At 44.5% G+C, this 15,879-nt stretch overlaps 1 protein-coding gene across 2 annotated transcripts in view; it reads left to right on the top strand.

Annotated features, from left to right (window-relative positions):
• Nucleotides 1–15,879, top strand: part of LOC136621607 (uncharacterized oxidoreductase ZK1290.5-like) — a 97,802-nt gene that overhangs the window by 36,078 nt on the left and 45,845 nt on the right. For both annotated transcript variants that reach the window (XM_066597211.1, XM_066597212.1), the window contains exon 5: nt 5,191–5,282. In XM_066597211.1, the coding sequence (XP_066453308.1) occupies nt 5,191–5,282 (92 nt within the window). The remainder of the gene's footprint in view (nt 1–5,190; nt 5,283–15,879) is intronic.

Genomic DNA, 15,879 nt, shown 5'->3' with positions numbered 1-15,879 from the left:
TTCAATTTAGCACAGCAGTATTGTGATCAGTTTGACTGCACTCTCTATACTTTGGGGATACTTTGCTCAGTTCAACTGAACTTAAAAGTTTGCAGAAACTTTTTTCATTTTTTGTCCAAGTAATCACCAGAATGATAAAGGGAAGGGATTTATGTGTTTTTCAATTACTATTTACTAATCAATCATTAAATGATTACTAGTGTATTTAATGTATTAGAGACGTGTGTTTTTCTGGGATTTTCCTACACATCAGTTTATACAGTTTTCAGAAACTTGTGGTAACAAAAGGCCATGAAAACCATCAGGCGATCACCGGACTGATTCAAGCTTACGAGAAATTAACAGTGAATCAAACAATCAGACATTATTGTAATAATATGTAATGGGGTATTTCTGAACACACGGGGTGGATTTAGGAAGACAGTAATTCCATATGCCAGTCTGAACTGCGCTGGAGAGGGATGCGCCGAATGTATTAAGGGATGTGTGCCTTTTAATAAGTTTGCTGCATCTTTTGCAGTCCGCATAGCAAAAATTCATATCTATGCCAGTTATATCCTACATTTGGGCTATGATTTACACCAAATTCTAGTGTAATTAATGTTCTGGGAAGGGGACGCACAGCTGTTATGCGAAACCCGGCCTGATTTCTTTGGAAAAGTGATGAAGTGTTAAAAGGTCAACAAGTTGCAAAGTATTGCACAACTGTGGTGTGCATAGACAATGGCATAGGAAATCAGAGTAAACAGATGAACCCAACAGGAATTTCAGTTGTTCATGGTGGCTAATGACCTGAGGAATATTTAGGATTTGTTCACACTGTGAATTTCCTATGGAAATCTGCATTAACCCTTTCCAATCCAATTTGTATCCTGGTTTTCCTAGGGGGCTTACTCTTTTTCTGCCGTTATACAACAGCGCTATACTCTGGTTAAAGCCAGTACTGCAATAGGGGACACATTGGATAGGCTCCGACAGCAGAGAGGCTGACAATATACAGTAACAGAACCCCGACGGACGTCTTCCAACATCGGAGCTGTACAGCCTTAACTCATAATGTCTTCAGAGGTCAGACAGTGGAATGGAAAGGGTTAAATCAGAAACTAATCTGCGCCATCTAAGTGTCCCGTTCATTTGAATATAAATCTAGCACAGATCTTTTCTTCATGTGAATTGATATTTCTGTGAAGAGAAGTGACATTCTTGTGACAGAAGTTATTTCTTGACACAGAATTTGTGTTGAAAAATCCACACTTGGATTTGCCCATTGAAAAGAGCCAAATCCACACGCTGATCCGCAGACGTATGACAGTCAAATATGGGGCAGAAATGCGCTCTAAAAATTCCATCAACATGGAGTAGAAAAAATCAGCAGCGTGTCAATGTCTTTACCGTGGGGTCACAAAGCCACAGAAGAATTTGGGAGTACAAACTTATAACAACTTTTGACACTTTCAACAGAGACCTGAATTCTTCAAGAGGATTCATGCATGACTGGGAAATATGAGAAATCTATAGCAGAGATAACACTCTGGCCTGGTGACCCCCTATCACTTATTCAGGGACCATAAAACTTTCACATCTTTATCAGTGGACTATTTAAGTATTTTTTTATTTCTCTACTCATCCTGTTCTGCTAAAAAAAGTGCAAATTAATCACATCATGTCTGTGCCTTGTCATAAGTATGTGTGTGTGTGTATATATATGCATGCTTCTTCGGATCTATTTCATTATGCCTGAGGAAGAACCCTGCGTTGGTTCGAAAGCTCGATCTAATATCATGTATTTTTGTTAGCCATTAAAAGGTATCATATCTACAAGATTACGTGGTTTCTCCTGCTGGGAACAATCATATTTTACCGTGAAGTTCACTCTTCTCAGTGAGCGAATCAAATTCTGGGGCAAATTCACAACTAATCCACATGTAGCAGATTTTGTTGCAGATCCATTCCAGATTTTCCACTGTGGAAACTTCACCCTCTATGGCCTTAGCCTATTGCTGTGTTCACGTGATAGCTTTTGACGCAGATTTGATGCACTATCTGTGTCAAATCTGCACAGATTTCAAATAAAATCCACATCCCGGGTATTTAATAGCATTTTTTTTCATGATCTGTGTTGCAAAAAAAAGTGATGTTGCTTTTTTTGACACATAGTAACATAGTATGTTAGGCCGAATGAAGACAATGTCCATTCCGCGTTGGGATACCTGCACATGTATTACCCGCATTGAATAGGCTAATCCACATGCACAGCTGTTATCAGCTGCACATGCAAATCCACGGCAGAAATCGGTGCTGAGCCGCAAATTTCTGGCGCGGATTATGTTGGATTTTCCATCATGGATTATGTTGTGTGAATATGGCCTAACAGCTGTTGGTATGATCATTCACCATTCATATCTGTGAAGGATACACAAGCCCTGGACATGAGTTTTGTGACAAGTAGGAATAATCTGTTATCTCTGCCAGTTATTACATGTTATAACAAAACATTTCTGATATAACGAACAAAATGCTGTTCTGTAGAGATAAGAAGTCATACAAATTGTACCGTTTGGCCAAGGCAGTCTCCTGTCATTGTGGTGAATTTATCTTCGGCTTCAGGGACGCTGGAAAGTGTAGGTGATAGATATCCCTCACAACTGGACATACAGAAATAATTACTCTTCTCTATTTTCCATGCTCACTGTGTGTCAAGTTAAGAAGTGATAGTGTATGGCCGCACACAAGTATTCTTGTGCCATGAGATGTCACTAAAGGAGGAACTGTGTAAGTGAGGATAAAGAAGTGAGAAACCAATGTGTGTAAATCAGATTATGTGAAAATTCAAGGTTTATTCTTAGTATATTGTATGTTCTAAAGCTGGTATTCCCGTAAGATAAAGTTATCTCCTAGCCACAAGATAGGGAACAACTAGATGATTGGTGGGGGTCCCATGTCCGCCTGAAAGAGTAGCAAATAGAGATGAGCCAACATACTCGGTAAGGCGATATACTCGAGAGAGCATCGCCTTTTTCGAGTACCTGCTGGCTCGTCCCTGAAGATTCGGGGGGGGGGGGGGGGTTGCAGAGGGGATCGGGAGGGAGAGAGAGAGGGATCTCTTTCACTCTCCCCCTCGCTGCCCTGTGCCGCCCCGACCCCCGCGCCCCCCCCCCCCCCCCCCCCCCCCCGAATCTTCAGGAGAGAGCCAGCAGGTACTCGAAAAAGGCGATGCTCTCTCTCGAGTATATCGCCTTACCGAGTATGCCCGCTCATCTCTACTAGTAAATGAATAGTATGGCGGTGCTTGCTGCCTGCCGCTCCACTCATTTCAATTAATTCAGTGGGAGCTGTGACATTTTTATAAATCAACTGAAGGGATTAGAGAGAAAACTGATCAAATTTGCTGATGACACAAAGCTAGGAGGGATAGCTAACACAAGAGAAGAGAAAGAGAGGATTCAAAAAGATCTGGACAAGCTTGCACAGTGAGCAGCGACTAACAGAAGGATATTTAACAGGAAGAAATACAAAGTCCTACATCTGGGCAAGAACAAAGAAAAAAGCACATACAGAATGGGAGGAATTGAGCTAAGCAGCAGGACATGTGAAAAAGACTTGGGTTAGTAATAGATTATAGACTGAACATGAGTCAACAATGTGATGCAGCTGCAAAAAAGGCAAAAGCAATTTTGGGATGTATTAAGAGAAGCATAGAGTCTAGATCACGTAAGGTAATTATACCCCTCTATTCTTCCTTAGGCTGAATGCACACGACCGTGTTGGATATCGCATGCGGGATCCGACCCTGTGCCCAGCCGGTAACCCCCACATACCTGTCCGGATTCTTCTTATCTGTATGGCAGATGTGCCGGCTGGTGCGACAGCCACATGCACAGTACAGATAATGCAGGGCCATCGCTCGGCAATGACGCAGATTCTGCGACCTTTCCGCAATGATGATTGTGAAAGGGCCACAGGTTGGACAGCTTCCATTGACTTCAATGGAAGCCATCCGTGCGGAATCCGCGCAGAATCGCAGCATGCTGCAATTTCTCCCCTGCGAGCAGAAAATCGTAATCGGTTTCCGCTCGTGTAGAGGAAATTGCGTTTTGCTATAGCATGCTATGGGCGGTATTTGCTGCAGAATATGGAGGCAAACGCCCGCTCCAGATTCTACAATGCAAATCCACCCATGTGCAGGCGGCCTTAGTCAGTTCTGGGCACTCCATTGAGCAGTGATTCTGCACTGAGCAGGGGGTTTGACCCAATGACCCTGGAGGGCCCTTCCAACTCTCCCTTTCTATGACTACTGTACCAAACCGGGCTTCTTCAGTACAGACGGCGCAATTTGCTTTCTGTGCTGTCCATAATAACAGCGTATCAATCAACTGATCATGGGGATTCTAAGGATAGATCATCAATAGAAAACATCCTCGACCCTGAAAACCCCTTAACCAGAATACCTCTTTAAATATATGATATACTACAGAGTGACAGCCATCCAGTTCTAGTGGTGCAGGATTGAAGAGTCCTGGACAGTAGCCAAAAAGTTACAATGGCTCCTTCACATGGGCGTATTTGCGCAATAAACAGAGAATAGAACCCATTGATTTCAATGGGTTTGTTCGCATTTTGTTATTTTGTGCATGCATTTCAGCTATGCAAAAAAATGCACCATGCTCTACTTTTCCGCACAGTTGTGCACCGAAGGTCCCCATAGAAGTCAATGGGGGGTGCAAATGGAGACGCAAATAGGTGCGTAATGCGCTGCATGATTCCACTGGTAAACAAACACATCTGGAACGGACTATCCATTTCAAGCGACCCATCTTGTTTGCCGCGCACAAATGAGCATGCCAAGAACAGCAAAATACGCTCACAAAAAGCATTGTTCATTCCCCAAAAACGCTGCGCTGAGTTGTGTGCTAATACGCCCGTGGGAGGGAGCCCTTAGAGCGAAGAGAGCCTTGCTAATGAGCACCATTTCTAGTGCCTAGGAGCACGGTCTGAGCTTGCCAGATATGCCTATTAGCACAATTTTCATATATATTTGGTGTTCTGTTAATCCAGATCCACCACTTGGGAGTTGCAATCAGAAGCTTAATAGTAAATCTACACATATGTCACCTGCAAGACTTCCCAATGGCTGAGCTATAATTGTATGATACAACATGAGCGTTCATGCATACACTTCCCCTTTACCAGGTATCTGCCGCTCTATTGGAGTTAGCAACTTCCTAATTCATCACTTGGAGCAGCTGAAGGAAGACTGCAGTGTGGTCCCTCACCTCAACCAGGTAAAGAAGTAGTTGTAACTAATAATCTTATACAACAATTTGATTCATTTTTTAAAAACATTCTTTGCAAGTACAGTAGTATATAATATTCTTTGTTAGTTGTTTTTTATTAGTTATCCTTAATTGTTGCAATAAATGTTTTTTTTACAAAAACATACTGGTCAGGAGAGTTGGCGGGTCCTGTTTTACATGGCCACTTATAGCCCATAGTAAAATAGTCAATCAACTCCATTGGCATGTTAGCGTTAATTCTTAATCCAAAGAAAAACATATTACCTATATGGGCACATCTGTTCACCTGCATTACAGCCTCAAGTCCCAACCAGACCGTACCGTAGGTCTAATTCTCTGAACTGACAGCATCCTAGGGCTCTTCTGTATGATGGTGACAGTCCTAGGGATCTTCTGTATGATGGTGACAGTCCTAGGGATCGTTTGTATGATGGTGACAGTCCTAGGGATCTTCTGTATGATGGTGTCAGTTCTAGGGATCTTCTTTATGATCGTGTCAGTCCTAGGCATGCACCGTATGATGATGTCAGTCCTAGGGATCTTCTGTATGATGGTGTCAGTCCTAGGGATCTGTATGATGGTGACAGTCCTAGGGATCTACTGTACAATGGTGACAGTCCAAGAGATCTTTTGTATGATTGTGTCAGTCCTAGGGATGTTCTGTATGAGGGTGTCAGTCCTAGGAATCTTCTGTATGATGGTGACAGTCCTAGAGATCTTCTGCATGATTATGTCTTTCCTAGGGATCTTCTTTACGATGCTGTCAGTCCTAGGAATCTTCTTCGCATGGTGTCAGTTTTAGGGATCTTCTGGATGATGGTGTCAGTCTTAGGGATGTACTGTATGATGGTGTCAGGCCTAGGGATCTTCTGTATGATGGTATAAGTCCTAGGGATCCTCTGTATGATGTTGCCAGTTCTGGGGACCTTCTGTATGATTGTGTCAGTTCTAGGAATCTACTTTATGATGGTGTCAGTTCTAGGGATCTTCTTTATAATGGTGACAGTCCTATAGATCTTCTGTATGATGATGTCGGTCCTAGGGATCTTCTTTATGATGGTGTCAGTCCTAGGAATCTTCTTTATGATGGTGTCAGTCCTAGGGATCTTCCGCATAATAGTGGCAGTTCTTGTGATCTTCTGGATGATGGTGTCAGTCCTAAGGATCTTCTATATGATGGTATAAGTCCTAGGGATCCTCTGTATGATGTTGCCAGTTCTGGGGACCTTCTGTATGATTGTGTCAGTTCTAGGAATCTACTTTATGATGGTGTCAGTTCTAGGGATCTTCTTTATAATGGTGACAGTCCTATAGATCTTCTGTATGATGATGTCGGTCCTAGGGATCTTCTTTATGATGGTGTCAGTCCTAGGAATCTTCTTTATGATGGTGTCAGTCCTAGGGATCTTCCGCATAATAGTGGCAGTTCTTGTGATCTTCTGGATGATGGTGTCAGTCCTAAGGATCTTCTATATGATGGTATAAGTCCTAGGGATCCTCTGTATGATGTTGCCAGTTCTGGGGACCTTCTGTATGATTGTGTCAGTTCTAGGAATCTACTTTATGATGGTGTCAGTTCTAGGGATCTTCTTTATAATGGTGACAGTCCTATAGATCTTCTGTATGATGATGTCGGTCCTAGGGATCTTCTTTATGATGGTGCCTGTTCTAGGGGCCATTTCGTATGATTGTGTCAGTCCTAGGGATCTTCTGTATGATGCTGTCAGTGCTAGGGATCTTCTGTATGATGCTGTCGATCCTAGGCTTCTTCTGTATGATGATGTCAGTTTTACGGATCTTCTGCATGATGGTGTCAGTACTAGGAATCTTCTGTATGATGGTGACAGTCCTAGGGATGTACTGTATGATGGTGACAGTCCTAGGGATGTACTGTATGATGGTGACAGTCCTAGGGATGTACTGTATGATGGTGACAGTCCTAGGGATCTTCTGTATGATGGTGTCAGTTCTAGGGATCGGCTGTATGATAGTGCCAGTCCTAGGGATCTTCGGTATAATGGTGTCAGTTCTAGGGATCTTCGGTATGATGGTGTCAGTTTTAGGGATCTTCGATATGATGGTGACAGTTCTAGGGATCTTCTCTGTCATGGTGTCAGTTCAGTTCATCAGAGTTCTTGCGAGGGTCTTTCAGACTTCAAGCTTTCATCGCAATATCTGGGTTTCTAATATGTGTATTTAAAAGTAGAGAAGATCCTTCAAGACATTTTCTTATAAGTTTTTGGCACATTTATTATGAGTCAGTTTTGTAATGCTTTTTATATACATTGAATTAGTGTTAATGCTCTTGTGTAAAACTTCAGTTTATTAGTCAATTAAAAGATTTAGGAAGAAAAAAAGTTGAGCTGCAAAGTTCAAGTCCTCAGCGAGGAGTCCACATTTCTCATCAGGAAATATCAGGAAATAATGACCGTGACGACATTCTCTTAAGTGGCGAATACTTGAGCATTATCGTTACGAAATGTTTTGGGACTTTTTGTGCCTCGGTGTCCAAGACTGTGATGGCTTTCCTGTTTTATAATTTTGAGGGAGTTTTTGGAGTTTTCTACAGTACTAGGTTTTCCTCCCAGGTCCTCCAGTTGTTCCTGGCTTCTCCTGATGACGGCAATCATCATCCAGCTCCTCCTAACATAGGAGAGTCCCCATTCTCCTTGAGCTGCAGCCAACTTATTGTTTTCACACCATTGTCATTAGCAGAGACAACTTGTACTAAAGATACGAAGCAGGAAATGACCAGCTTTCCGTATTACTGGAAAGAAATGTTTAACGTTGGCTGATCCTGACTGTTTTCCGCATGTTATTATTTCTGTACATTCCTTTGTAATTACTCAACAGTGAGATCATTTGACAACAACAGTAAAGCTCAAGTGTATCCATTTAGGAAATAAGGTATCGGTAGACCATATTTGTCAGACCGATATCAATGCTGAATGTGGTCTGATATGCCTTTTCCCTCTGATCTTGCACACAAAGATGTTTTGTTAGGATTAGTACATTTTTTATTGGTTCAATGGTAATATCGCACCTATGCTAAGGTGTCGAATACTCATATGACCCTACACAGTGCCAGGATAGTTATTGCAAGCATCATATTGTTTACAGATTCCTTTTAATGAACAGAATCTTATTAATTGGTGACTACTAGAGATGAGCGAGCATACTCGCTAAGGGCAATTACTTGAGCGAGCATTGTCCTTAGCGAGTACCTGCCCGCTCGGAAGAAAAGATTTCGGTGCCGGCGGGGAGAGCGGGGAGGAACGGAGGGGAGATCTCTCCCCCCCCCCCTCGCTCCACCCTGCTCACTCCTGCAACTCACTGCTCACCCGCGTCAGCACCCGAATCTTTTCTTCCGAGCGGGCAGGTACTCGCTAAGGACAATACTCGCTCGAGTAATTGCCCTTAGCGAGTATGCTCGCTTATCTCTAGTGACTACCTTTTGTAATAAATAAATGTTGTTATTTGTATAGCGACAACTTATTCCGCAGCCCTTTCAAGTAATTTATTTATTCCCCCCTCCCCCCCCCCAACTAAGCTGGGTTCTCATTTTACCGAAGGGTGGAAAGCTGAGTCAACTTTCAGTCACCTGAATCAGGCAGCGATTGAACTTGCAACCTTCAGGTCGTGAGCGAGAGCTTCGGATTGCATTTCTCTGTTTTAAACTAAAATACTTAAAGGGGTTGTCCATGTTTTTGACGAACTCCCATAAGGGAAGGAAATGTTAACAGATTATTGAGGAAATATTACCTCTATCTGTTAAATCCTGGGCTGCTCAAGAACCGCAGGTCTGGTCCTCCATGATGGTCTTTTGCTTACTTGGCTGCACCTGTGGTGTGTCCATATACTTTCGTGACTGCTGCAGCCAATCAGTGGCCTCATCAGTGTATGACATGACAGGACTGAAGCCTGTGATTAGCTGCATTAGTCACGTGTGTATACATACACCATGTCAACAACCGTCAGGAGGAAGGGAATGACTGTGCAGCCCAAGATTTAATGGATAGGAAATGCTTCTTTTATTATTTACTTACGTTTCCCCCCTAGGCCTTCAGCAACTCGGACAACCTCTTGAATTCTTACATCATAAATAGGGATGAGCGAGTATACTCGCTAAGGCACTACTCGTCCGAGTAATGTGCTTTAGCCGAGTATCTCCCTGCTCGTCCCTGAAGATTCGGGGGCTGGCACGGGGCGGGGAGCTGCGGGGGAGAGCGGGGAGGAACGGAGGGAAGATCTCTCTCTCCCTCTCTCCCGCCCGCTCTCCCCTGCTCCCCGCCGCGACTCACCTGTCAGCTGCAGCGGCTCCCGAATCTTCAGGGACGAGCAGGGAGATACTCGTCTAAAGCACATTACTCGAGCGAGTAGTGCCTTAGCGAGTATACTCGCTCATCCCTAATCATAAATGATGCTATGTGTAAACGCCATACATACAAACACACAGCATGTGAGATAAAAGCAAGGGAGGGCAGGTATTTTTAAGTTGCTTTTTGCTAGAATTTTAGGGTAGAAATGTTGCAAATGTTGGCACAATCCCGCTTGTGTAAAACGTTTGCGACTTTTCTGTTTTTAGCGACAGACTCTAAACTTTTGTAAAAAGTGGGCAGAACTCTCCGGAGGCCGCACCGCCGCCCTGGACAGACGCATTTATGTACATGTTTTGCAAGAAACTGGCGTAAATTATATCAGTTTTACGCACAGAAATCCGAAGTCCGAGATGCGATTAATACAGGTACGTCAGATAGGAGTTGGAGTAGATTTCTGGTATCATTTACAACAGTTTCTGGCGAAAGTTCAGCATAAATGTGACGCCTCCTCCTGACAAACCACATCACTTTTTTCGTAAAGTGGCATTGAGCAGCATACCTTTCCAAACTGCGAAGGAGCAAAAGTATTACAGATAATTACTATATAAAGCAAACATAAGTGAGCGTGGCTGTATCATAAGTGTGCAGTCTTCAAAAGTGTGCTGTTTCTTAAGTGTGCTATCACTTTAGATTAGTGGAATTGCTGCCTGCATCTCTCCCTGTTATTTGCATTTGTTTATTTGTGTTTCATATAATAATAATAATAATAATAAACTTTATTTGTATAGCGCCAACATATTCCGCAGCGCTTACATAGACAGGGGATACAGAAAGACAAAAGTACAAACATTACAGAACCACGGTTACATAGTAATCAGTTGATGGAAACAATAGGGGTGAGGGTCCTGCTCCAACGAGCTTACATACTACAAGAAATGGGGCGATACAGAAGGTAAAGGGGCTGGAGATGTGCACTGTATGGCGAGGTGGAGAGTGAGGGGTGATATACACATAGACTATGGTCAGAAATTTAGCAGTGTGACGGCAGAAACAGTATGACTGCAGGAGCGGTATATGATGGCTAGCAGGGATTGCAGTCAGTAGGTCAGGGAGCATGTTATCAGGCGGAGTACAGAGGGGTTTGTTTAGGGAATTCGGTATGCCTCCCTGAAGAGGTGTGTTTTTAGAGCACGCCTGAAGTTCTGCAAGTCCTGGATTGCTCGGGTAGCCTTTGGTAGTGCGTTCCAGAGGACCGGTGCTGCTCTGGAGAAGTCTTGGAGGCGGGAATGAGAAGTTCGAATTAAAGGGGCGCTCAATCTGGTTTCGTTAGCAGAGCGGAGAGCCCGGGCTGGTTGATGGATTGAGATGAGGGAGGCGATATAGGGGGGCGCTGCACTGTGGAGGGCTTTGTGGATGAAGGTGGCGAGTTTAAATTGAATTCTGTATTTAACGGGCAGCCAGTGCAGTGACCGGCACAGGGCAGAGGCGTCAGAGTAGCGGCTGGACAGGAAGATGAGCCTGGCTGCCGCATTCAGGATGGATTGGAGAGGGTAGAGTCTGGTGCAGGGGAGGCCGATCAGCAACGAGTTGCAATAATCGAGCCGGGAGTGGATGAGGGCAACAGTAAGCGTTTTTAGCGTGTCCACAGTGAGAAAAGAGCGGATTCTTGCGATGTTCTTGAGGTGCAGCTGACATGTTCGGGCCAGAGATTGGATGTAGGGGGTAAAAGAGAGATCAGAATCAAATATGACTCCAAGGCAGCGGGCATGTTGTCTAGGAGTTATGGTGGCGCCACACACTGAGATGGAGATGTCAGGAGGAGGTCGGTTAGTGGAGGGTGGAAATACCAGCAGGTCAGTTTTAGAGAGGTTTAGTTTTAGGTAGAGAGAGGACATGGTGTTAGAGACAGCAGACAGACAGTTAGTGATGTTTTGGAGTAAAGGTGCAGAGATGTCATGGGAAGAGGTGTATAGCTGGGTGTCATCAGCATACAGGTGGTATTGGAGGCAAAATCTCCTGATGGTTTGTCCAATAGGGGCTGTGTAGATAGAGAAAAGAAGGGGGCCGAGGACAGAGCCCTGGGGGACCCCAACAGCAAGGGAAAGAGGAGGGGAGGTAGAGCCAGCAAAGGAGACACTGAAAGAGCGGTCAGATAGGTAGAAAGAGAACCAGGAGAGGGCAGTATCCTTTAGGCCAATGGAGCGTAGCATACTGAGGAGGAGTTTGCGGTCAACAGTTTCAAATGCTGCGGAGAGGTCGAGGAGGATCAGTAGGGAGTAATCGCCCCTCGATTTGGCTGTCAGTAGGTCATTGGATACCCTTGTAAGGGCAGTTTCTGTCGGGTGTTGAGGTCGAAAGCCAGACTGTAGGGGGTCTAGGAGAGAGTGCTCTGATAGGTAGCTTACAAGGCGGGAGTAAACCAGCCGTTCTAGTAGTTTGGAGATGAAGGGGAGGTTTGAGATGGGTCGGTAATTGGCAACGTCAGTCGCGTCAAGAGTCGGCTTCTTAAGCAGTGGGGATATGATGGCGTGTTTGAAAGAAGAGGGAAAGATGCCAGAGGTCAGAGAGAGGTTGAATATAGTGGTGAGATGGGAGATGACCACTGGGGAGAAGGAACGGAGGAGGTGTGAGGGGAGGGGGTCGCTAGCGCAGGTGGTGGGGCGAGCAGAGAAGAGCAATTTGGAGACTTCTTCCTCTGTCGCTGGTCTGAGTACAGACAGTGAGCAGGAGCTAGATGCAGTGCTGACGAGACTAGGGTCAGGGCTAGTCTGGGGTTGGGAAGTTATTTCCTGACGGATGTCATCAATTTTCTTTTTGAAGTAAGCAGCCAGCTCTTCGGCACTGAGATCCGTCACCGGGGGCTGTGGTTTAGGGCTGAGAAGGGAGTGAAAAGTATCAAAGAGCCGTTTAGGGTTGTGGGATAGTGAGGAGACTAGAGAGGTGAAATAGACTTGTTTGGCATGGTGGAGGGCAAGGTTGTAGGTTCTGAGCATGAATTTGTAGTGGAGGAAGTCTGCGGACGTTTGCGATTTCCTCCACAGCCGTTCAGCACTTCTAGAGCACCGCCGGATGAAGCGCGTTTGAGGCGTGAGCTAGAGTTGCCGTGGTCTACATCGGATGGCTCGGGTCCTGGGGGGCGCCGCTTCATCCAGGGCATGTTTGAGAGCGGTGTTGTAGTGAGCGGCAGCCAGGTTGGGGCAGGTGAGGAGAGAGATGGGGGACAGAGAGGACTGTAGGGATTCAGCAAAGTTCTGGGTGTGAATGGCCTTAAGGTTCCTGTAGGTACTGTAGGTAGGTGGGTCTGGAGAGATGTTAGGGAGCATGACAGAGAAAGAGAGGAGGTTATGATCCGAGAGCGGGAGAGGGGAGTTAGTGAAGTTGGCAGCAGAGCTGGAGGAAGACCAGATCCAGAGTCATATCAAGTCATAGTAATCTTTTAGTTTATATGTTGTGCTATATTGTCTTTTTTTCCTAAAGAGTAAATACATTGTGCTGAGGGGGTGCATTGGGGTTTATATTGTTAAATATTGTTACATTTAAAAGCACATATAGTCTGCTTGTGGGTTTCAGTCTCCATTGCTTTGCCCAGGTGATTAATTAGGGAAGGAGTTACCCAATCAGGATGTGATATATTGCATCTGTGGAAATTCCTGTGTCCTTTCCAAACAGAGGAGGAGCAGAAGTATTTCAGATAAGTGTTCGGGTGCCTTCACACTGGTGTGGGAATCGTACGATTTCCCAGTGCTGCAAGGCTGCAAGAAATCACAAAATTATGAAGCCAATGTCTTCCAATGGCTCCATGCACATTTGCGATGCTTTAACGCTTGCGATGCAGCATTAAAACAAAATTGCGGCAAGTCCATTTTTTTTTAGCATAAAAAAATAAAAAAAGAATACATCACCTTAGTAGTACTGTCATCTTGCAGGTCCACGCACTTTTCTTCTGCTGCTCTTCTGCCCAGAGGATTGATAATCCCCGCCTCCTGAAGTGCTGCCTCTGATTGGTCACAGTGCTCAGCCAATCAGAGGCAGCGCTTCAGGTGGCAGGATTTTTTAATTCCCAGCCAGAAGAGCAGCAGAAGAAGAGTGCAGAGACCTGCAAGAAGATGCGCCGGAGATGACAGCGATACTAAGGTGATGTATTCTTCTTTTTTATTTCTACAGTTATTAATTATTTTCCGGAAGAGGGGGGGGGGGGCTTATATTTCAAGCAGCACTTGCAGCACTGGGATCCAGTCTTCAAATCTGACCAAGCAGATCATTTCCTTGGTTGACATTGAAGCTAGGCACTTTTATGAAGAAGGCCCAATGTCCAGAGGCGAATCTGTTTTGCGGAATCTGCACAGGTGACCCGCATGGAAGATCTGCACATCAAGCTACCCATAGAGAAGCATGGGCGTCCACATCTGCATTAAAGCAGACTTATTTCACAAACCTTTTGGTCTGGAAAACAAATCGCAGCATGCTCCATTTCACTGCGGGTCCTGCAAGGACAGCCTCCATTGAAGTCAATGCAAGCCGTCTGATCCACGAGCCGTCCGCAATCGAATTGCTTTTGGGCTGCAGATTCTGCGGAAAAGCAGGAGTTCAAAAGGAAAAAACTGTACTGTTCAGGTGCACAGACGCACGGTCGGCGCTTCCGCACAAATTCACAGTGCATAAAAAAGAAGATCCGGATGGGTAAGCAGTGTCCTCAGCCTTGGGCAGGGTTGGATTCCACTGAGGGCTCCTGCATGTGCAATCCGACCAGCCCGTGAACATGAGGCCAAAGGAGGTGAACTTTTATGGCTCTTGGACAGTGTCATGCACCAGTTTAAGGGGTTTTGGCAACATTCCAATTCAGTTTGAACTAAAAGTTTGCTGAACACTAGATAGGATAGTAATAATAGTCTAGGTAATGAGTGGTAATGATGTAAGAAGAGATGTGGGAAAGGGAAGCGATTGGAGAACTTTGCAGATGAGTTGTAGTAGATGTAAATTATTTTCATTGACTGCGCATACTTCCCTTTTACATAGTTCACAACAGGAACATAAAGTGATCGCTACATGCAGAATATGTGGCAGATAAAGCACCTCAAAACTGCAGCATGGTTTACTTTACTCTATGCGTGTGCATGGTAACTCAGTCATACCATTAGAAGGCTATAAATGTTTTTGAACAATATTTGCCTAATGAGCTGAATTATGGGACAAACTGTTACATGTACGGGAACCCTTAAAGGTTTGGGATTACATTCAGCAGGTGCAGTAGCATCCACTGACACGTTTTACAGATGCTCTAATTTAAAATAATTAACATGTAGTATATGGGTGTAAATTACATCATCCTGTGGCATCTACAGGGGTGGACAAAAATATGGAAACACCATCCAAAATGCACAGCTGATCAGTTGGGGTCCCGAGCATCAGACCCTGGAGGATAAGTCATCAATAGTATTTCACTGGAAAACCCTTTTAATTATTAGCACTGAGCTGCCCTTTTGACCCCTGCTTGGCTGAGAGCTTTTTCTGCCAAATTTGTGTTTACTTCACCTCTTGCCCTGCTCTGGGTGGTTTTGGAAGCCAATTGATAACAGCAGCTGAGTGACTCAAACCCCTGACCAATGGAACCTTGTTGCTCGGGCAGTTGTTCACTTCTGCCCGGCAGTATCTGTGTCATATTCCCTCCACTTAAATTACGTGGGATTATAAATCATATTTCAATAAGATATATAGAGACCGATTTTAAGGCATGCATTTCATACAGTGTTTCCATATTTTTGTCCACTCCCTGCGAAAATAACTCCATATGCACTTACCTGATTTCACCATCACTGCAGGTCTTTGTGGAAAGCACATATTCATTGAGGAGGAGGTGGGAAGAAAAATGGTCAAGATCTATGAGGGTCTCTTTACATCTGTGTTGGAGGCTCAGGTGCAGATTTGGCACAGAATGCCAGACAGAATAGTGGAGCACGCTGCCCTGGTATGTTAGGAAAAATACCCAACAGACCCCATTATAGTCAGTAGTGTCTGTCATGTGCCTTCAGGTTTTTTTTTGTTATTCGGCTCCAGTGACCGAACCAAACAACAGAAATAAGCAGTGCAAGCGTGAACCTTGCCTCTGGGAACCTCCTTTGTCATGATCTGATGTCTTATATATACAGATTTCTCTATTCACCTTTTATACCCTATGTAATATCTCTCCAAAATGTTGAATTTCACTTGCTGTCCTATTATCAGTAAGTGGAGTCAGCAGAGGCAGGAATAGACAAGCTGTACCGATG

This window comes from Eleutherodactylus coqui, chromosome 3, assembly GCF_035609145.1.
Source record: "Eleutherodactylus coqui strain aEleCoq1 chromosome 3, aEleCoq1.hap1, whole genome shotgun sequence".
Classification (NCBI taxonomy): domain Eukaryota; kingdom Metazoa; phylum Chordata; class Amphibia; order Anura; family Eleutherodactylidae; genus Eleutherodactylus; species Eleutherodactylus coqui.
Note: the sequence above shows the minus strand (reverse complement) of the source record. Positions and strands in the feature narration are given on the sequence as shown.